The 19,809-nt window shown below is 35.2% G+C and overlaps 1 protein-coding gene across 1 annotated transcript; it reads right to left on the reverse strand.

The window, feature by feature from the left end:
- Positions 1 to 1,101: 1,101 nt before the first annotated feature.
- On the reverse strand, positions 1,102 to 18,446 carry LOC112005007 (DExH-box ATP-dependent RNA helicase DExH6). The gene is made up of 14 exons (XM_024037249.2): positions 17,994 to 18,446; positions 17,148 to 17,238; positions 16,535 to 16,847; positions 16,327 to 16,401; positions 16,036 to 16,080; positions 10,192 to 10,282; positions 10,015 to 10,073; positions 9,154 to 9,315; positions 5,629 to 5,681; positions 5,070 to 5,103; positions 4,848 to 4,937; positions 3,757 to 4,761; positions 2,000 to 3,085; positions 1,102 to 1,849 (listed from the first exon to the last, which is right to left on the reverse strand). Exons 1-14 carry the CDS (start codon positions 18,121 to 18,123, stop codon positions 1,394 to 1,396), a joined length of 3,690 nt encoding a protein of 1,229 aa, XP_023893017.2. The 5' UTR covers positions 18,124 to 18,446; the 3' UTR covers positions 1,102 to 1,393.
- Positions 18,447 to 19,809: the final 1,363 nt, after the last annotated feature.

The following is a 19,809-nucleotide window of genomic DNA, read 5'->3' on the forward strand; positions in this document are numbered from 1 at the left end:
GATTTATTTACCTTTAATTATTATTGTTGACATTTTTTTAATCTAATATTTGAAAAATGAAAATTAAGAATCACTTTGATTGACGAGGCATAATATTCTAATAAATAAATAAATGTATATATGTGTGGGGGGTCTGAGGACAGCACCACCAGTGGGCCATGCCCGAAGATCATATGGGCCTAATGGGTAGACAGGAGAGTAGACTGTTTTTGGAACTTAAGTTCCAACCCAAACTCAAGTTTGACAAACTCGAGTTCTAAAAACAGTCTACTTAACTAATTAACTTCAACCGTATGCTATTTCACTGAAAAATTTTCTAAAATGTTGTTATTCAGCAAATTTTTCCTATTTTGGATTATAATAAAATTCTATTAGTATGGTAGTACTATTTTTACAAAGTGTTTAACCTACCACTATCATACTTTAATAACATAAATGTGACATCAGGAATTTTCTATGATATTTCCATAAGACAAATAAACATTAATATGATATTAAAAAATATTTATGCCAACTCATACTCAACACATTAAAGTAACAAAAAATTATGATTAAATAAACAATCAACTTATTACACCACTTGATAACTAATTTCTATTTTCCTCTCTAGTTTGAATTCTCCATCCCATAATTTTGTATTACATCATTAATTTAACAAAAACCTCTTCATATTATCGAAATGACAAAATTTATATATAGTACTTTAAAGTGTTATTTCTTAAATTTTTCTCTTAAGATTCTGTCATATGACTATTTAACTAAAAAGTGCACACAAAAAATGTCATATAGTAAAATCTTAAAAGAAAAACTTAAAAAACAGCAACTAAATATTGTACCTAATTGTTACTCTTATCAAAAACATTACTAGATGTTATTACTTTAGAATATTTTAAATATTCTATATATAACCTTCTCACATTACATCATCATCCGCTCTGCCCATTACTAGTAAATAATAAAAAGAAATAAATTGAAATAATTATTTTGCTCTTATACGTGTCTTATGGAAATGTTACAATTATTATGGGAGATTTAACTCGATTCACGCTTTATATTATTTTTATCATTGTGTAATTACTAGAAGCCACAGATAAGTCATGGTAAATGGTAATATGCTTGAGATTCTGTTTATAAATCGAAGGATGGAACAGAATTTAAAATAAGTTGAGCAAAACATCTGTATTGTATATCTTGCTATCTTGGCATATTTTTAACACTTTTTTTTAATGATTTCCGTCACAAGGGAAGGAAGGTGAGAGATTTGGCCTAGAGATGTTTGCTTCATATTTATGGTGTAAAGTCTCCACGTAATTGAGCTACCCCTTATCCCTAACATTTTTCACACAACCATCTCAGTCCCTATCAAACTCACTGTTTTGACTACTTGTCACCATTATCCAGTCCCATTTTCACGCTGCCGCTTAAGGGAGTCTCCCCTAGGACCATGTGACTGCGTGGCCAAACCATCCCCATTTAATCTGGAACCCTGTGGTGCAAATTTCATGCCAGCTGAATTAAGTGGCGGCCGAACATTGTGACTTGACGGGGCACCCAAATTTGTTGGTCCCTTTGATGCAGGTACCTTAGTATTGTGATGATGGCAAGGAAACCTCTTGGGTGTGCCTTGAGTCATAAGTGATCTTAGGAACCCATTTGGATTCTGTACCATCTCTTTCTTCTTCCCTGGGGAATACTTGTCGATCTCAGTAGCATTTACCATTGAAGTCAGTGAATCCACAGATTCTAATGGCAATAACACTCCAGATAGCCCGTCGTAAGATAAAATACGGGCTAGAGCATGCATTGAGGCCTCAAGAACAGGAGGAAGATCAGTCCTTGGATGTGTTACCTAAAAAAAATTAAAAAAATAAATAAATAAACAAAGGGTAAAACCAATTGATCACAATAGATTACAGGACTCGAGAAACTCATCTGCATTAGTTAAAGGGCAATGTATAATTCACTAACACCCAGAAGTACGAACAATGGAAGTACTTACTTTGAATAAGATTGCTGCTAATAATCGCTCTCTCAAGCAGTAAATTTGAGCAATGTCAAGTGCTGTAGACCCAAAAAAGAGCCACCGATCGACAATGACTGTCACTGAATTATCAGGAGATGACATGATCTTTTCTTCATGTCGTCCAACTGATTTCTTATCAATATCCATTCCATCTTCATCACTTTCATCTCCATCACTGTCATCATCATCATCTTCCTCATCTTCATCGTCATTATTTGCTGGAGCAACAGCAATCTCTGTTGCAAGCAATAATAATGGGAGTGGTCCAACCACAGTACTGTTCCTTATGATCATACCTCCATCTCCCCGAGTTACCTCATCATACATAATCAAAGGGCAATGATTGGTTTTGCTGAATGACAACTTAAAATTAGTAGAATGGGGGTGCAAACGAACTTTATCACCACCCGAAGTCTCTACAAATCGTTTTGCATTTTTATGAGGTGGACGCAATCTTCCCACCATAGGATACAAACCAGCCACAAGGACTGCATGGAGTACACCTGGGTCACGCGCATTCAAGCTACAACGGGAAACATCATCAGGAATAAGCCCATTCCGAATTAGTTCATTTTGGAGCTGCTTACGCATACCAGACAACATACTCATAGTGCTTTTAGAGATAAAGTATTCAGAACAGAACCGTTCCTCTTGGCCCCTTTGCTTTGCATTATTCCAGCACTCAAATGCTGCTATTACTGCTAGCTGATCACTAGTCCCACCATACAATGATGCAAGCTCAGATTTAGCAGCATCAGCTCTCTTCTTATCTATCAGTAACATGGGAAGAGTAAATGGATCTCTATAGTCAGAGGCACATGCCAGAGTCAATGCTGGGTCAAGGCAGTTCATCATTATAGCAAAGAAAAGCATCTTGCTCGTCAATGGATGCACAGGTAGAGAACCAAGCTTTTCCCCAAGTTCAGTAAGCTTTTCACCAACTGACAAAGCCCCAATATCTTGAAGAACTAAAATTGCATTTCGTACGGCCTCAAAAACTGGAGGATCTAATGTCTTGTTCAAGAAATCTTCTATCTTGCAATTTGGATCGAGCAGTTTCACCTGTATATGACAAACAAAATCAACAAAATAAAACATCACAGATATTACACTAATCAAAACTAGCACTGCTTCATTTCCAAAAGTTCAACATTTGAGAAAGCAAAAGAAAAGGCATTTCTTATATTCATCAATAGAAATTCACCATCTTCCATCAAAGAAAGAGAGAAATTTATAACCACAGGGGAAACTCATCCTCTAATAAAAGTTCCTAGTATCTGAAGCACCAGCCTGCTTATAACAATATTATCTCAAACAGTTCAAGACTTCAAGTATGGGAATCAGATACAATGCTTTGCCTGGTACATAGATATATTGGGCCTAGACCTAGGTCACTACCCAGGTCATAATTCACCTTGCAATACTAACTGGGTAACTGTAGCATGTCAGTGGTATGTGTATATATCTTAAAATGATAATAATACTGAGAATGGATGAACATCGATGAGTAGAACAGTAGGGAAACAAACCACAAATGGTGTATGTAGTTTTTCCTTAATTGGTTTTAATCCGAAAACTGCTTCTCTGCACTGATATGATAAAACATACATAGGAAATGCACTGCAAATGAGGTTCACACAATCTGGATCACAGTTACAAGGATTATCACACAACTATCAACCATAACAACTATGGCCCATAAACAGGAAGTCATTAGAAGGAGAATAGAGTACCTGCAGACATAGTTCCTCAATTGGGATTCTCTTAATTTCAGGAAGTTGAAATTCTGGCAAAGAATCCGCTCGAAGCTTTGAATAGAGATGATAACAAATTCCAGGCTGACAGCGGCCCGCACGTCCTTCTCTTTGCTTTGCACTTGCTTTTGAGACCCAAGAAGATTGAAGGGTTGATACATTATTATAAGGATCATAACTTTTCTCCTTCATACGACCACTGTCTATAACATACACAACATCATCAATGGTAATGGCAGTTTCAGCAATATTGGTTGCAAGAACAATTTTCCGGCATCCAGGAGCTGGACGTTTAAAAACTTTCTTTTGCTCCACAGATGGAATCATAGAATGGAGACATAATACCATAAACTTGGAAGCATCTTTGAAAAATGCAGATGCATTCAGTTTCTCCCGGGTTTTATTTATATCCTCCCATCCTGGTAGGAAAACAAGGATTGCTCCTTCTTGTGAATCAGTACATATTCTCCGTATCAACTGCTCTATAAGAACAACATCAATAAGTTCAGGATTCATTTTTCCTAGATACTTATCAAGTATTTGTTGTTCTTCGATGGAGTTGGAAATGGAACATTCCATATGTTTTTTAATTATTACAGCTGCTTCCTGTTGGTTTTCTCGTTCAGCCAACTCCAATGCAGTAGATCCATCCTTAGCCTGTAAATGACAATCCACCCCAAAAGATAGGAGCATGCAAACATCAGCCACTCTACCCTTTCCAGCAAATACCATCAATGGTGATAGCCCAGTCAAAGAATGCTGGTAATTGAACACCTTTTGGGTACCCTCAGAAGAAACCAGCTCCAAGAGTGGATCAAACTCATCACTTGACCAAGCCAGATTCAGGGCTTCATCTAAAGCAAGCTTTTCTTCCTCTGTCAACTCTGGGTCCTCACTAGGGACAACAGCTAAAGTATTATCAGGATTATTATTTTCCACTGATTTCAGGAGCAAAAGTACATCCTCCAAATAAAAAATGTTAACCTGCAAAAGGGGAGGAAAATGCTAAGTATTACAACTAAAATCAACACAAGATGCATTGAAAACTAACAATCTCAGAGAGTCTTTACAGGATAAGTGAACCCAGGGACACGGATGATTGGGCAGCCACCAAAATATTGCGAAAATCGTTCAGCATCAATAGTAGCACTCATAAGTATCTGTTGGTTTTCATACCATAAGACAATCCCTCATAAAATCAGAGGTCCCAAACAGGAAAGATTTTAAAATGTAAAATAAAATAGGAAGCAACCATATAACATTCAATGCAAAGAAATACAATTAGAACTAACCAAACGCAGATGAGGACAGGAAGGAAGAAAGTCTCTGCAAATAAATAAATAAAAGAGTTACCAGAGAAATTAATTAAAAACCAAAAGAAAATTACCATCTAATAAATATGAAAACAAAGCTGAAACCTATGCCTACCAACTGTATTCTTTTGTCCATTATGTATTCAGTTTGAAAAGAATAAAAATCTCCCATACCACGCCCCAAAAAAAAAAAAATCCTAGATGAATGCAATGATGCAGCAAGCTTCTCAATGGCACTTCCAACCCCACAGAGTTAAAGTGATGGGTTCAAATCCCATGGGGCACATGAGTCACATACCAATCAAAGAAGAATAAAATTGAAAAAATAAAATGAATGCAAAAACACAGAACTACTTCTACTCATTGGATAATTGACTCAATATCAGATATTGATGTCTTAATGCCACATTTCATGAAACAACCTTTTCACATTTTAAAAGTTAACTCACCAAAAAAATGCATTTTAAAATTTTCAATTCATGTTACAAGCCACACATCCATGTTTACTTGTAACGAGTTTCTCCTAATTATGGAGTACCTGAGAATTGCCAACATAAAATCAGAGTAGCGATCCCTTTCATGAATTTCATCCTGCAAAGTAAAATCAAGGCCATGGAAAACATTACATAACCATTTGAATTCAGATATGTTAAGAGAATTAGGCATTAGTGGGGAGCAATCGTGTATTTTAAACTTTAATTAATGATAGATATATATACACAAAGCCACCACTCTCCAGTGATAGTCTATTATTCTCCCATCTCTCTCTCTTCTAATTACCACTTACAAGCATCCTAGGGAACATAAATATAAGAAAAGTTGAAAGCCATCAATAAAAAAACCCTTGAGGATTGCTAGAAGATTACATTTCTAGCACATTGCCCACAACTAATACATTAAGCTAGCTTCGAAATATCCAAAAATATTAAATAAATGATCATTGTTGGGTTCTTGGGTCTATGAGAGTTGAAACTTAACATCTTGGAGGGTCTCTTTGTGAGCATCTGATATAAGATATTGGAACATCACCTTAGAATAAAAGCTTGAACCAATGGATTAATTTCCAACAATATAAATAAATTATATATATATATATATGGGTATGGATACAGGTATGGATACGATACAAGTACAGGTACGAGGATACAGCATTTCTTGAAAAATCTAGGGTACAGATTCAGATACATGTGTTAATTACTTATTAATAAATTTTTTTTATTGTTAAGCATATATCAATTTAAGAGCAATAATGAATAATAAAGTGAATCCATGGCCACTTAAATGATATTTAGAATACAAACCAAGATCCAAAGAGTAAATAAAAGATAACTAAATAAGTGTTTAACATTGAAACCAATATATAAAAAAATATAAATAAAATTCTTACAAGTTTAGGCTATCTTTCACTATTTGGGGTTGGGTTACAACAGTATCCAAGCCGTATCACGGGCATATTCTGGACGTATTGGCACTTTAAAAATAAATAAATAATTGGTATGTATATTAGAGGTATCCAGTGTGATACCGGTGCAATACGTATTGAATACAGGTACATTAGCAAAAATAGAGTATCAGTGCATTCTAGATATATAAATATATTGGTAAGTAAATAATGCTTCAATGAATAAAAATAAGGAACCAAAGCACACAATCAGTGCACTAACTACTTAGGAACCAGCAGTGCAGCAAAGCTACAGTGCATGAAAATTACAACTATCAAGCAAACCAGCCAAAGAATTAGAAGTAAAAACACCAAAAGCATTTGTCCACTCAAACAAGGTCTAGAAGAGAGACAGCTTCAAGTCATGAATTGATCACTCACTTCCTTCAAAAGTATGAGCATTCCTTTCCCGCCAACTACCCCACATGAGACAATGAGGGATCATGGACCAAATCAATTAACTACTCACTTTTGTCTATACTACCCAATGTGAGACTTGAACAGTTAATCAATTACACCACCTTGACTTGAAAATTTCAACAAATCTCTCCCTTCTCATGTGAGTCTCTACAACACCACATTAGCTACTCTTTTAGCTAGCCTCCTCCAAAATAGAAGCCTTTTCTAAGCAATCTAGGTGTCACATGTCACCATCAAGTCAAATGCCTCACCACTACAGTTTACCTAATCTCAGATTTCGTCACTCTTGTCATCATTGTACACAAAAAGGTAAGAAGGAAACAGTGTCAAACATCATCAACTTAACAAATTCCAATACCATATCAAAAGTCTTTGCAGTCCCATTAATCATATCTACATATTTTTCCCCTAGTAACAATTCACCGTCTAAGAAAATACAACTATTTGAAGCTACCCCAAGTTTCTCTCTGAAAGAAAGTTCTCTTTACACGGTATTTCATCCATCTTAAGTTATTGATTTCTTCTTTTTTTATCAGTATGTTACAAATATTCAGTGGGTTTTGAATCCATGGACCCATCCTCAGTCCATTCTTGCAGGAGGAGGAAGTAGGATTATTATTAGCAGATAGCAAATGTTACTCTCCATCATATGATACAACTTGGTCAAGATGCTAATAGTCTAAGAGATCCAAGTACACCTAGCTCAATAAGAACCTTTCACAAATGAAAGGGAAAGGAAACAGTGACCAGCCAATAAAAAAGTAAATAAATAAAGAAGACAACTTGCCCAGTCTAGATGTTAATTTTACCAAGACAAAGCCAAACACTCCCAACAAACATGCTGACCCAGATAAGAACCCTTCATTAACTAAGCATGATCAGCATATGAAATTTTGTTGATAGTAATAAAGGAGAAATGCAAAATAAAGAGCTTGATTGTAATTTTTCCCTGATGTATACTTCCTATATACTTAGGTGACACTTTTTTTCATATCAATATATTTTTCATTACTTATTTTTTTTTTTTTTTTTTTGAAGGAGAAATGCAAAATAAGGAAGTAGGTAGAACTCAACGAACCATTCACTAGAGGAGAGAAACTGGAAACATATATTCATACTAAACTGCATGAGCTTCACTTGAAAAATATCTTGTAACTGCATAACATTTATTGCTTTTGGTCTTTCAAAATACCTTGGAACTTTACAACATTTATTATTTTGATCTTCCTCAAGGATTCTAGTAAAGAGCAATTTCCCCAAAACAAAACACTTTTTGGCAATACCATATGGACATCATCAAAGCAATATGGCTTGTAATAAGGTGCAGTCATGCCTTATATGGACAATATGGTATGAAAGAAATATGTGGCCTTTCACGAATGTGGTATGTGGAGTATTCTCAAAACAGGCTGAAGAGTTTCTTTTTGAGATCATTGCCTGTTGTGGACATCATTGCTGCATCTTTATCAGATTTTTTAGATTCTTAATCTTTTCCCTTGTAGATATATGGAGGCCTTTTAGCACACAGCATCTGTTTATTCGGGGTACAATGAGTTATGCTGCACAGTCTTTGAGGTGTTGGCATGCTAGAAGGGAAGGTTTACTAGACAGAGTATTCCTACTGTCTAGAATGCAGTACCCTTATACCTTACGTGGACTGTTTGGAGGGAGCGTAGTCATAGTGTGTTTGAAGGCTCCTAGAGGACTAGGATGAAGTTGAAGATGATACTTTACGCGCTTCAAAGCACAATCCTTTATGTGCTTTGAAGACGATCTTTTACAGGTTATATTACAATGATATTTCCTCAATGTTTGGTAAAACAACCCCTTTTAACTTGATAGTTTTTTTTTTTTTTTTTTTGATAGGTAATAAGAATAATATTAATCAAGATGAAAAAAATGAAGAAAGCAAATACAAGGTGTTCATGATGGTGAACACAAGAAAAAGCAACAAACAACAAGAAGGAAAAAAACTTAAGGTGCAACACTCAAGACGCACTTCTCCACTTCATCCATTTTGCTCTTATCCTAAAATTCACATCCTCTTCAATCTCTCCATCCTTATGAATTATTAAATCAAGATTTAAAATCCCTTTATCTTTATTTCTACTTTTACAAACTTACACTCCATGTATTCTATTTGAGAGAAACTACCTTTTTTTATTTTTTGAGAGAAACTACTAGTTAACCAAGGATACATACCACGATAATGTGAGTAATGCCAGAAATCTCTCGCTTTGCAGATTTCGCTCCGCCTTCTGTTTTCGACCTACCAGCCCCTTCAGAAATTAGCACCCTCAATAAAATCCCATTTGTGCAGAACACAATCGATGAGTTCCTCCCACCTTTGCTTTCCAATCGTATCTAGCATGAAGACAAAGATACAGTTAGTAACTGTAATAGCTCAATGTATAAAGATAAAACAAATAAACAAAGGATATGAGAAATCAAACTAAATAATGCTGGTCACAGATGTAAGAGGTGGAAAAAATAGCAATAAAGTAATAAATTTCAGATATTTGTTGTGCAAACCCAGGATAGGTAATTTGTACTAACATAAAGTACATTTACGCTTCCATGTAAACATTCCATTGCTACTGTTTAAGTAAGCTACGTACCAAATTACATACAGAAAAATCAAGATATCATATTTTGATATTTATTCCTACAAGAAGAATCCGCAGCAGCAGAATCCCAACCTAATTATTTTGTTTTGAATGTCTTTGGATGGACCATCAAATTTGTGTAATTTCAAGGATTCATTCTACTCTTAATCTTGCAAGGGAACTTACGGGTATCTAGCTGGTATACTCTATTTGTCCCCTTTCTACTCTTTGTAAATTTCTTATTAATACAATTGATCTTACGTGACCCAAAAACCTAAAAATAAATAATAAATTTCCTTTGCTGGTATGAATAGCATGCGGTTTAGAAAAGAAAACTATATTTTAAAAAATGTTCATTATGCAATTTTCCGCAAAATTGTTTTCAAAATGGTTGTATTGAAGTGTATACAGAAGATAGAGGGCATCCCAGTACATTAAGAGAAGTTGTGAACATTACCTTGTATCCAACATCATCACCAATATTCCCTCCTCTTTCATAACAGATTCTCTCAGCAACTAAATACAAAAATTACCCAGAGTTTCAAAATCATGTTCACCTTAAGCTGAGAAATTAAAAATTATACAATAACTAAGGGAACTAAGCACTTTGGAGGCCATGGCAAAGAGCGCACACCTGATGTCGCTGAGATACGTCGAGGTTGAGTACACACAATTTTACAGGCCTCACCCTTACCCCACATATTATCTAGAAGATATTGAGGGACCTGAATCATGTTTGATGAGAATATTAGTAAAAGTAACACCAAGAAAATGCTTGAAAATTTAAATATGTTTGTATTTTAATATATAAAGTAATACACACACACACACACACACACAGATATATATATTTGCAGTGAAAAGCCAGCATCATGAACTTTTACAATTTTGTTGAATTTGTGCTCAGTAACAGAAAATCATAAAGCAGATCAGGTTTTGTAAGGTTCTTTTTTTTCCCCCTTGATAGAACAAAAGGGCAAAAAAAAGGGGGGGACAACCGTAATACATGAAAGGTATACAAGAGAAACACCTAGAAACAAAATCAAGCATCTAAAATTTAAGAAATCAATAAACTCCAACAAATGTGAAAAAGAATGATAATTTATCTCTTCTTTATATAATATATGCCTGCTATACATTAACCTCTGTTGTCCACTACTCAACTAAAGATCTATTAAAAAAAGTTAGGCTATAGGTGAGTACATTTTGTATCTCCAGACTATTAAAAAATGCACTTCTAACACCCATATACCCTCCAAATTGCACTTCTCCATTTCAACCAATTTGCTCTAATTTCACGCGTCATGTTCTCATAAATCTCAACTTCCTTTTTCTTTTTTTTTTTTGATAAATAGTGTACTTTATTGAAAAGGAAAAACATTGTATATAGGGAGTATACCAAAGACCAGCAAAGAGATAGTAAGTACGCTAATTCTTGGACATGAATTTTCACATTATACACATTCTTTTCCCAATCTTATTAAAATGAATTTTCACATTAGAACAATGGTGTAAATAACCGTCTCCCCAGCCTTTTGCACATGCAGCACCAATCTAGCACAATAATATTCCTTTTTTCTCATTACGATACTGCATACCTATTTTAAACTAAAATCAAAGCTCATTTCCATAGTTATACTACCATGAACCTTTACTTTTGATTTTGTTTACTAAAAAAAAATATTATTCGCAAGCAACACACAGACAAACATGATGAGGTATGGTATCTTCAAACAAGCAATGTAGATGCCACATCATGATATCTATATTCATATGCAGACTCTTTAACAAGGAAAAAAAACTATATTAGGGATATTTTGGAAGACTAACAATTTTGGATTGCTTGGTTTCAAAGTTTGTCTTGTTTGGTTGACTTATGAGTCTAGTTTATTCATCTTTTTTTTTTTTTTATAAGTTCTAGTTTATTCATCTTTTTTTTTTTTATAAGTTTATTCATCTTTTTGATGCCTACTGGGGGTATGAGTCTTATTTAGTTATTAAAAGTCTTTTCTTTTCTAAGAGTTTTTAACTTTTCCATATTTAGTCAGGACTTTAACTACCAAATAAGCAAGGCTTGTGGTATTACAATAAGTATGAGAACTTGAATAGCAAAATTTTTTGCACTTCTAATGGTGCTACTCCATCAAAATTCTTCCAGGTAAAACTCCTAGATCACATTGGTTAGACCCCCAAGGTTCCTTCTTTCTTTTGGATATGTAATAAAATTTCATTGAAACAAAAAAAAAAAAAAAAAAAAAGAAGTGGGGGGGGTTTTACCAACACAGGATGCATACAAGAATAAAACCTACAATATAGTTTCAAAATGTTAACTTCTAAAATTTAACTTATCTAAAAATTCATGAAAACTCAATGGCTGAGATCATAGCCTAATTATGCTCACTCAAAGAGAATCCTTAGGAATAGATGCTTTGAATTCTCTATTGTTGTATCCGTTTCCTCAAACATACATCCATTCCTCTATCTTCCAATACACCACATCAAACATTAAGGAATAACTTTCCAACTTTAAAATCCTTCACACCTTCCCTAATGTCCTTCTTTTTTTTTTTAAGTAATAAGTTTATTGATTGATATCAAAAAGGGAAAGCACCCTAGTACACAGGGAGTGTACAAGGGGCAAACAATCAAGAACAAAAATTACAAGAATTTAGGAAATCAAGAAAAGATAAAAATGATTGGTTCTGCAATGCAGCCAACCAATCCATCAAAGTTCTAAAGAAAAATAGCTTCAAATCTGATCTTGATCTCTCCTTATCTTCAAAGCATCTACTATTTCTTTCTCTCCAAAGACACCACAATAAGCAGTGGGGAACAATCAGCCATATATACCCATTTCAATGACAACCAAATCTGCCTTTCCAACATGCTAAAAGCCCCACTATAGCTTGCGGCATAACCCAGCTCACTCCAAACAAACCAAACACCATAGTCCACATATCCATTGCAACCGGACAATGAAGAAAAAGATGATCAACCGATTCACCATTACACTTGCACATGTAACACCAATCCAATATCCAAACCTTCCTTCTTCTTAAATTGTCAATCGTTAAGCATTTCCCCAAAGCAGCAGTCCAAACAAAGAAAGCTACTCGAGATTGAATCTTCTGTTTCCAAAAACTTTTCCAAGGAAAGTAATGATCATTAGAGCCCACTAAGAGACTATAATAGTCTTTAACTAGGAAGCCTTTCTCTCTATCAAGTTTCCAACACATCTTATCCTCACCAAACCCTTTCACCGAATCACCATAAATGGTATCCATGAAACCAGCCCCAGCCAGAGCCTCTAAATCCCGAGCATGCACACCCTAAAGAAACTTACATCCCACAAAAGGACTCCATTATCAAGCTTCATAAGCTCTGCCACACTAGCCTCCTTGTCTCGGCAAACTCTAAACAATTCAAGATAGCTGACTGCAAGAGAAGCTTCACCACACCAATGGTCTTGCCAAAATTTCACCCTAGACCCATCCCCAATATCATATAGAATGTGGCGAGAAAAAGAAGGCCATCCCCGACTAATATATTTCCACAAGCTAACACCATATGGACCATTAACAAGCCTAGTACACCAACCACCCCATTCACTGCCATATTTCACCTCTATCACTTGCCTCCAAAGTGCAGCCCTCTCCATCCCAAATCTCCAAAGCCACTTCCCCAGCAAAGCTTCATTAAAAAGTCTTACCTTCCCTAATGTCCTTTCCAATAAACCAACAATTCAATCACCGTTCGTGGCATCACCCAATTAATTCCAACCAAACAGAAGACCACACTTGATACTCCATAGTTCCTGTGCTATTGGGAAATGTTTTTTTTTTTTTTGGATAAGTAAGAAAATGCTATTGGGAAATGTAGCAACAAATGATCTATCAATTCGCCCAAGGTTTCCTAATTCTATCTCTTTCTTTCTTAATTGGATTTTTAAAAAAAAAATAATTGGGATAGGTTCTTCCCTTTCTAAATATGGGAATAGAAAGTAGTTTACGGGTTCAAATCTGACTGGTAATGACCAAGTTTTGAACAACTGGAAATAAGAGGCAAGTTACTGGATTCTCTTCACAGCATGCATCTTGGAGTTTGGAGGGCTGGGGTTAGGGCTTAATGGTGGATTACAGTTGGTAAAAGCTAGGAGATTTAGGGCTCCTAAGAAGATAAAGGAAGAGGTATAATTTGGAGAAACAAAGCAGAAAATTTTAGGTTTGGGCTGCTGTTTCATGACTGTGTACAATAACCCAGGAATAGGATATGGACTTCTAAGGAAATTGAGAGGTTTGTTGACATGAAAAATGGGTGATTTGGGGTTTCTATTTAAAGGATCTTAGGTTTTAAAGGGAAATAAAGTTGCTGTAAATTGAAGAGAAGATAATCCATGCATCATACCTAGTTTTCCTACAAATAAAACTTCAGTGGACTGTAGCATGCAAATCTCAAAAGCAAGAATCCTGCAAAATTTTCATAAAATTGGCCTTTATTGAATAGATCAATATAAATTGCCAACTAAACCTAATCCTAGCAGGACTTGTGTGGCAAGCTACACCACACTCTGTTATGTGGACCATATGGGGAGAGAGGAATCGCCAGACTTTTGAAAACAAAGAGCAATCTATGCAAGATATAAAGAATGGTTTTTTTGGTATCTTTGTTTGAATATTGTACTTCAATTGGATGGGGTCTCTTGTAGTTTCTATCATTGATTTTTTTGGACCTCATAGTGTCCATTTGTAATTCTTTAAGTACACTCGAATTTGAGCAATCCTTCATTCTAATAAATTATTCTCTAATTAAAAAAAAAAAAAAAATAGCCTACAAACATATGAAAATCCATAATACCACCCATGGGCCACAGGTACATTATATCTAGAAACATGGAAAGTTACAAAAACACTATCCATGACTATAAATTAGATATAACTACCAAGTATGGTGAAGCTAGAAGAGGTTGGTGCACTAGAATTGTAAAAGGTACTCATGGGTGTGGGATGTGGAAAAGCATTAGAGAAGGAGAAGAGAAGTTCTTTGGACAGATTGTGTATAATGTGGGGGAGGGTAACTGTATTAGTTTCTGGCATGATCCTTGGAGTGGGCATACTCCTCTAAAGGAGCTTTTTCCTCTTTTGTTTGCTTGTTCTCTGTCTAAAGAAGCCTAAATTTCTGACCTGTTTGTCTCCACTTCAAAAGGGGGAAGTAGGAGCTGGAATTTACAATTCCCTTGAGCTTCTCAGGATTGGGAGCTGGATACTGTATGTTCTTTTATTGAGTTTCTTTATTCCTCTATGCCGAGGGGTGGGGGCTGATAATTTGACTTGGAAGTTGACTAAGACTGAGATGTTTGATGTGCGCTCTTACTATAAGTTGTTGTCTGGTCCTCTCACCATTGTATTTCCTTGGGAGTGTATTTGGTGTGCAAAGGTGCCTAACAATGTGTCCTTTTTATGGACAACAGCTAGGGATAGGATACTCACCATTGATAATCTAGCAAAGAGAGGTCAGTCCTTGGTTAATAGGTGTTGTTTATGTTGTTGTGATGGGGAATCTGTGAATCATCTTCTACTCCACTGCAAGTTCTCATGCATTATGGAGTGCAGTTTTTGAGATATTCGGGATTCAGTGGGTAATGCTAAAGATAGTTAGTTCTCTCCTCTTTGCTTGGAGAAATTGGTATGGAAAGCAACTGCCAACTGTATGGAATATGGTCCTGACATGTTTAATGTGGTTGGTTTGGAAGGAATGTAATACATGCATCTTTGAAGACGATGAGAGACCCTTAGACCTCTTAAAAGCTCTTCTCTTCAGTACTTTGTTTCAGTGGGCATGTGTTTGGGGTTTTACGAATTGTATTTCGATTTCTGAATTCTTAAACTCTGTTAGCTTAAGTTTTTGATCTTCTTGTATTTTTTTTTTTTCTTCATCAGAATGTTCACCATCGTGAACATGATGTTCAGCATTTTTGAATAAAATTTTTGTTACCTATAAAAAAAAAATACTCTATAAATTAGAATAAAACTAAAGAAGAAAAATTTCTGATGCAGAGAAACAAAAATTACTCAGCAGTAGCTAATTTAGCCTACAGATCAAAACTAGACAAGATTCCTGAAGAATTTCAATTCTTAATTTTGCTCTTTTTGTGAATTTGTTGCTGCCTACTCATTAAAGGATTTTCTTCTTCAGTAAAGCTACTTCGGTTTTCCAAAGTGATTAAAAGGTGACCCACTTTAAATTTTGCCAACTGTTGGATTGTAATCTTCTTTCTATTCATAAAATAAAAGACAAAAATGAGCATTCAAGTACAACGATCAAATGCTTCACGCATCATGTATAATTATATAAGCACAAAACTCAAAGGTGCATTGGGTAATTACAAAAACCATATAATCAAAAAGGACTAAATTAAAGGCTAAGTTTCAAACAAGTTATGTTAATTATACCACAAAGAAGATAAAGAAGAATTTGTAACCTGCGTGGTCTTTCCACACCCAGTCTCACCAGATATGAGAACTACCTGCTTTCAGAAAAGTGACAATCAGTAAGTATTCAGTCATCAGTCTGAAGACTAATAATCCGAACCACAGCTCAATATAGTAGGATAAACACAATTTCTAGTAACCAATACCTTACTCAAATAGATTGGGATGAGGATATATCTAACTCATATGAGAAATATCAGCAATAAAGTCATGCACAATGCAATATGCATGCCAGTTACCAAGCAGATAAATTTTTAAGAGATGTAAATTATTAAAATAACCTGGTGAGATTCAATTGTTGATGTAATGACATCCTTAAAGGATGCAATTGGAAGCTTAGACCTGCCTTCAGTTACCTGCATGCACAAAATCCAAGAAACCTTTCACTGTGAGACTCCCCATTACAAGAATTATAACCATAAAATTACAGAGAGCATCTAACCAACAATATTCATAAAATTTCAACTGAGCTCATAATGTCAGAAACACCTGTTTCAAATTTGCGGCCCTCTCAATTTTGGAAGCAAGTGACTCCACTTTCTTCGCAATTTCTGCTTTGCTCATTACAGGCTTAAGGAAAATATCAACTTTACTCCGTCGCATTTTATCAACTCTTTCATTTTTCTTCCCAACCTTTTCCTTGTCCACCTCTTCATCATCAGGTGGGTATTGAGTAAACAAATCATGTAAAACCACTTTTGCCCCTTCCGAAAATGTCAAATGAGTTAGACTGTTCAGCCCCTTCCTGGTGGCAACCTGCTTTTTAGGTTTGAAAACAGATACACGACGCTGGCCCCCGTGCCTACACAAAGTTCAGGTTCAAAAGAAAGCATATCAAAACAAAAGAACTCAAGCTAAATCCAAATATAGGAAGAATGCATTCTTTATAAGAAATACAAAGCTACCAAAGAGCCTTGTAGCTCAAGTAGCACCTCCTAATGTTTCCTATGGAGAGTTCAAGGTTCAAATCCCTCCTCCCCCACATTGTAACTATTGAAAAAAAGTGCAAAGCTGGATATCCAGCAGCAGGTAAGATTCTTTTAATTTTGAATGTTGCATTCATCATGGTAAAATAAAGTATAAACAGATTTAAGAGCCTTACCCTTTACTCTTGGACGTCATACCCATTTTCCTGCATAATTCATGCACCGCCGCACGTTCATTGCTCGACAGGTTATCTTCAAACTTGTAAACTGCATGCAATATCCAAAAGTCCACAAAATAATATAAACATACTTGGTAAAAAATTTCCTAATATAAGAGAAAAAATGATCACAAATTTGCAATAGGATCAACAGCAGATGCAAGAAGTATAAATGAATTTCTAAATAACAATGCCTAGAAGAAAACAACATTCTCAATTCTTTTCTTTTTCTCTAGCAAGTATATTCCAGTCATATCCATTCACTGAGATAGACTACTAGTCTTCATATTCAGTTCGGAGGGGATATAAGTTTTTGAGTTTTTCAAACCTTCTTTTTCTTTCAATTTCAGAACAAAAGGCCAAATTAAAAACACTCATTTCTAAGAATTTCACATAGCTTTATGAAGTAAGAAAAACACAATTATAACCAACCAAAACCCACACCCACCATCAAATACACTCAACCCAGAACCAATCAATACCCACACAATATTTATTTGTTATAAAAGCAAAACTCATCTCAAATTTCAAACTTTTATATACCTCCCCAAAATAAAGCTCTTTGGCATGAAAAATACTTGCCCCCCAACCAAAAATAAAAAGTCTTGGCAAAAGTAAACTGCCAAAAAACAGTCTTTATTAATGAGCATTTAGAATATCTTTATGAACAGACAAACACTTGAATAAGAAACATCAAAAGCCCAGACCCAACATCAAACTGAGAACCAAAATACATTAAAAAAAAAAAAAAAGCAATACCCACATAACAGTGACCAAAATTATATTGAAAAGAAATTTGAATACCTTCCGCCTTGGATTCAAAGAACTTCTGAAGTTGTTGGGTAATGTGAATCGTTGTGGATTCAGCAATGTTAAGCTTTGAAACGTCCACGTTATCGCGTTTCCACAGTTTCTTCTTCTTGTTCCTGGCCATCTTAACAAAGCTAAAAACCTCTTTTCTCTGGGGACCTTTTTGGGTGGCCAAAACAGTAGAACCCCAGAGAAAAGAAGAGAATGCAAGAAGAGAAGAGAAGAGAAGGCAAGAGTTGATGATAGAGACACGACTCTTTGGGTTTTGTTTTCAGAGGCTTCTTTTCTTTTCTACTACTTCTTCATATTCTTTTTCCTTTTTTTTTTTTCTTTTGTTTTGGTTTTTTTGGGGGTTTCCTTCTTCTGCTTCGTATACGTGTCGGCTCTTTTTGCCCTAAGTATATGCTTTTGATACTTTGCTCATTATATTGGCAACGGCTCTGCTGCTCGGTCTTCGGTGATTCGGGATCTCCTCCACCCTTTTATATTTAGATTTTTAAATTTTACAACAAAAATAACGTTTATTTCACACTCAATTATTGTTGCATGCGACATTTATCAAAATTAAATAAATAATTAATTATTGTTGCGCGCAACTTCATCCACGCATTTTATACTAAAATCGTGACTTCACTCAATTGTTGCACATAATTGCACATACACTTTGCATTGAAGTTGCGAGTTATGCAAAAACTAAGTGTGCGCTAGTATTTAGCCTTTTATATTGTTTTTGGAATTCATTCCCGTAATTGTTCTTGGTAGCTTGACCGTAGAGATGATTATACTTAAATAAGATATTTAGAGTTCGAATGCTGCAATTGATATTCCTTTCTTTCTGTCTTCACCAATCTTCTCGTTTATTATTTCTACTTAACAAAAGCTCTCCCTATCATCTACTAGCATTTCCTCCTCCCCAAATCAAAATCTATCTTAACCCTAAGTCCAAAACAGCTCTTCCCCTCTCTCTCGACTAGTAGCTATTCTCCTTTTTCTCCTTGTGTTCAATTGCTCCTCTCCCTAGATCTTGCTAAATATGTAACCCTAAATCCCCAAAACAAAAATCATCAACGGCACCACCATTACTCCACCACCATGACCCCATTGCTTCACCGCTATGACAAAATCCCTAAGTCCTATAATCAAATTTTGTACAAAGTATTAGAGGAATTTTTTGTGTTTTGTATTTTTTGTCTTGTTTCTTGTTATCTCTTCTAAATCTCCTACAAATGCTGGCTACATGGTTCAAAAACTACTAAATTCATCAACATATCTTGTAATGTCTCATGGGACTTCTCAACAACCTTGTTAAATTTTGCTAGTGGTGCTTCTAGCTCATATTTAAACAATGTGAGGCGGCTAGCTTCAATTGCTAGTTTTAACGATCATTTCTTAACAAGCAAGCGACAAAGGTTCCAACAAAATTGTTGAACTTTGCTTCTCTTATGTAAAAATCAAAATTTGGTGTAAATGGGATGAGAAGTCCTATGTCCACAATATTTTCGCAACACTTTCACAATAAATCTTAAGTGGTAGGTTGTTATGGGTTTTTAATTCGAGTCCACCACTTAAATTACTTTCTAACCGAATAGTAACAACTCGTAACAACTTGCAACCTAAGCTTTGTTATAAAAAATATCGTGGATGTAGCATTTCTCAAATGAGATAGTTTGTTTTGGAGATCGTCGGGGGGGGGGGGGAGAGAGAGAGAAAGCTACACTTATAAGAGAGAGAGAGAGAGAGAGAGAGAGAGCAAGCTACACTTATACACACGCAAGAGAGATGGAAAAAAAAGGTTTTTGTTTTAAGTGTT

The sequence above is a fragment of the Quercus suber genome, unplaced genomic scaffold (assembly GCF_002906115.3).
Source record: "Quercus suber isolate HL8 unplaced genomic scaffold, Cork oak 2.0 scaffold_56, whole genome shotgun sequence".
Lineage (NCBI taxonomy): Eukaryota > Viridiplantae > Streptophyta > Magnoliopsida > Fagales > Fagaceae > Quercus > Quercus suber.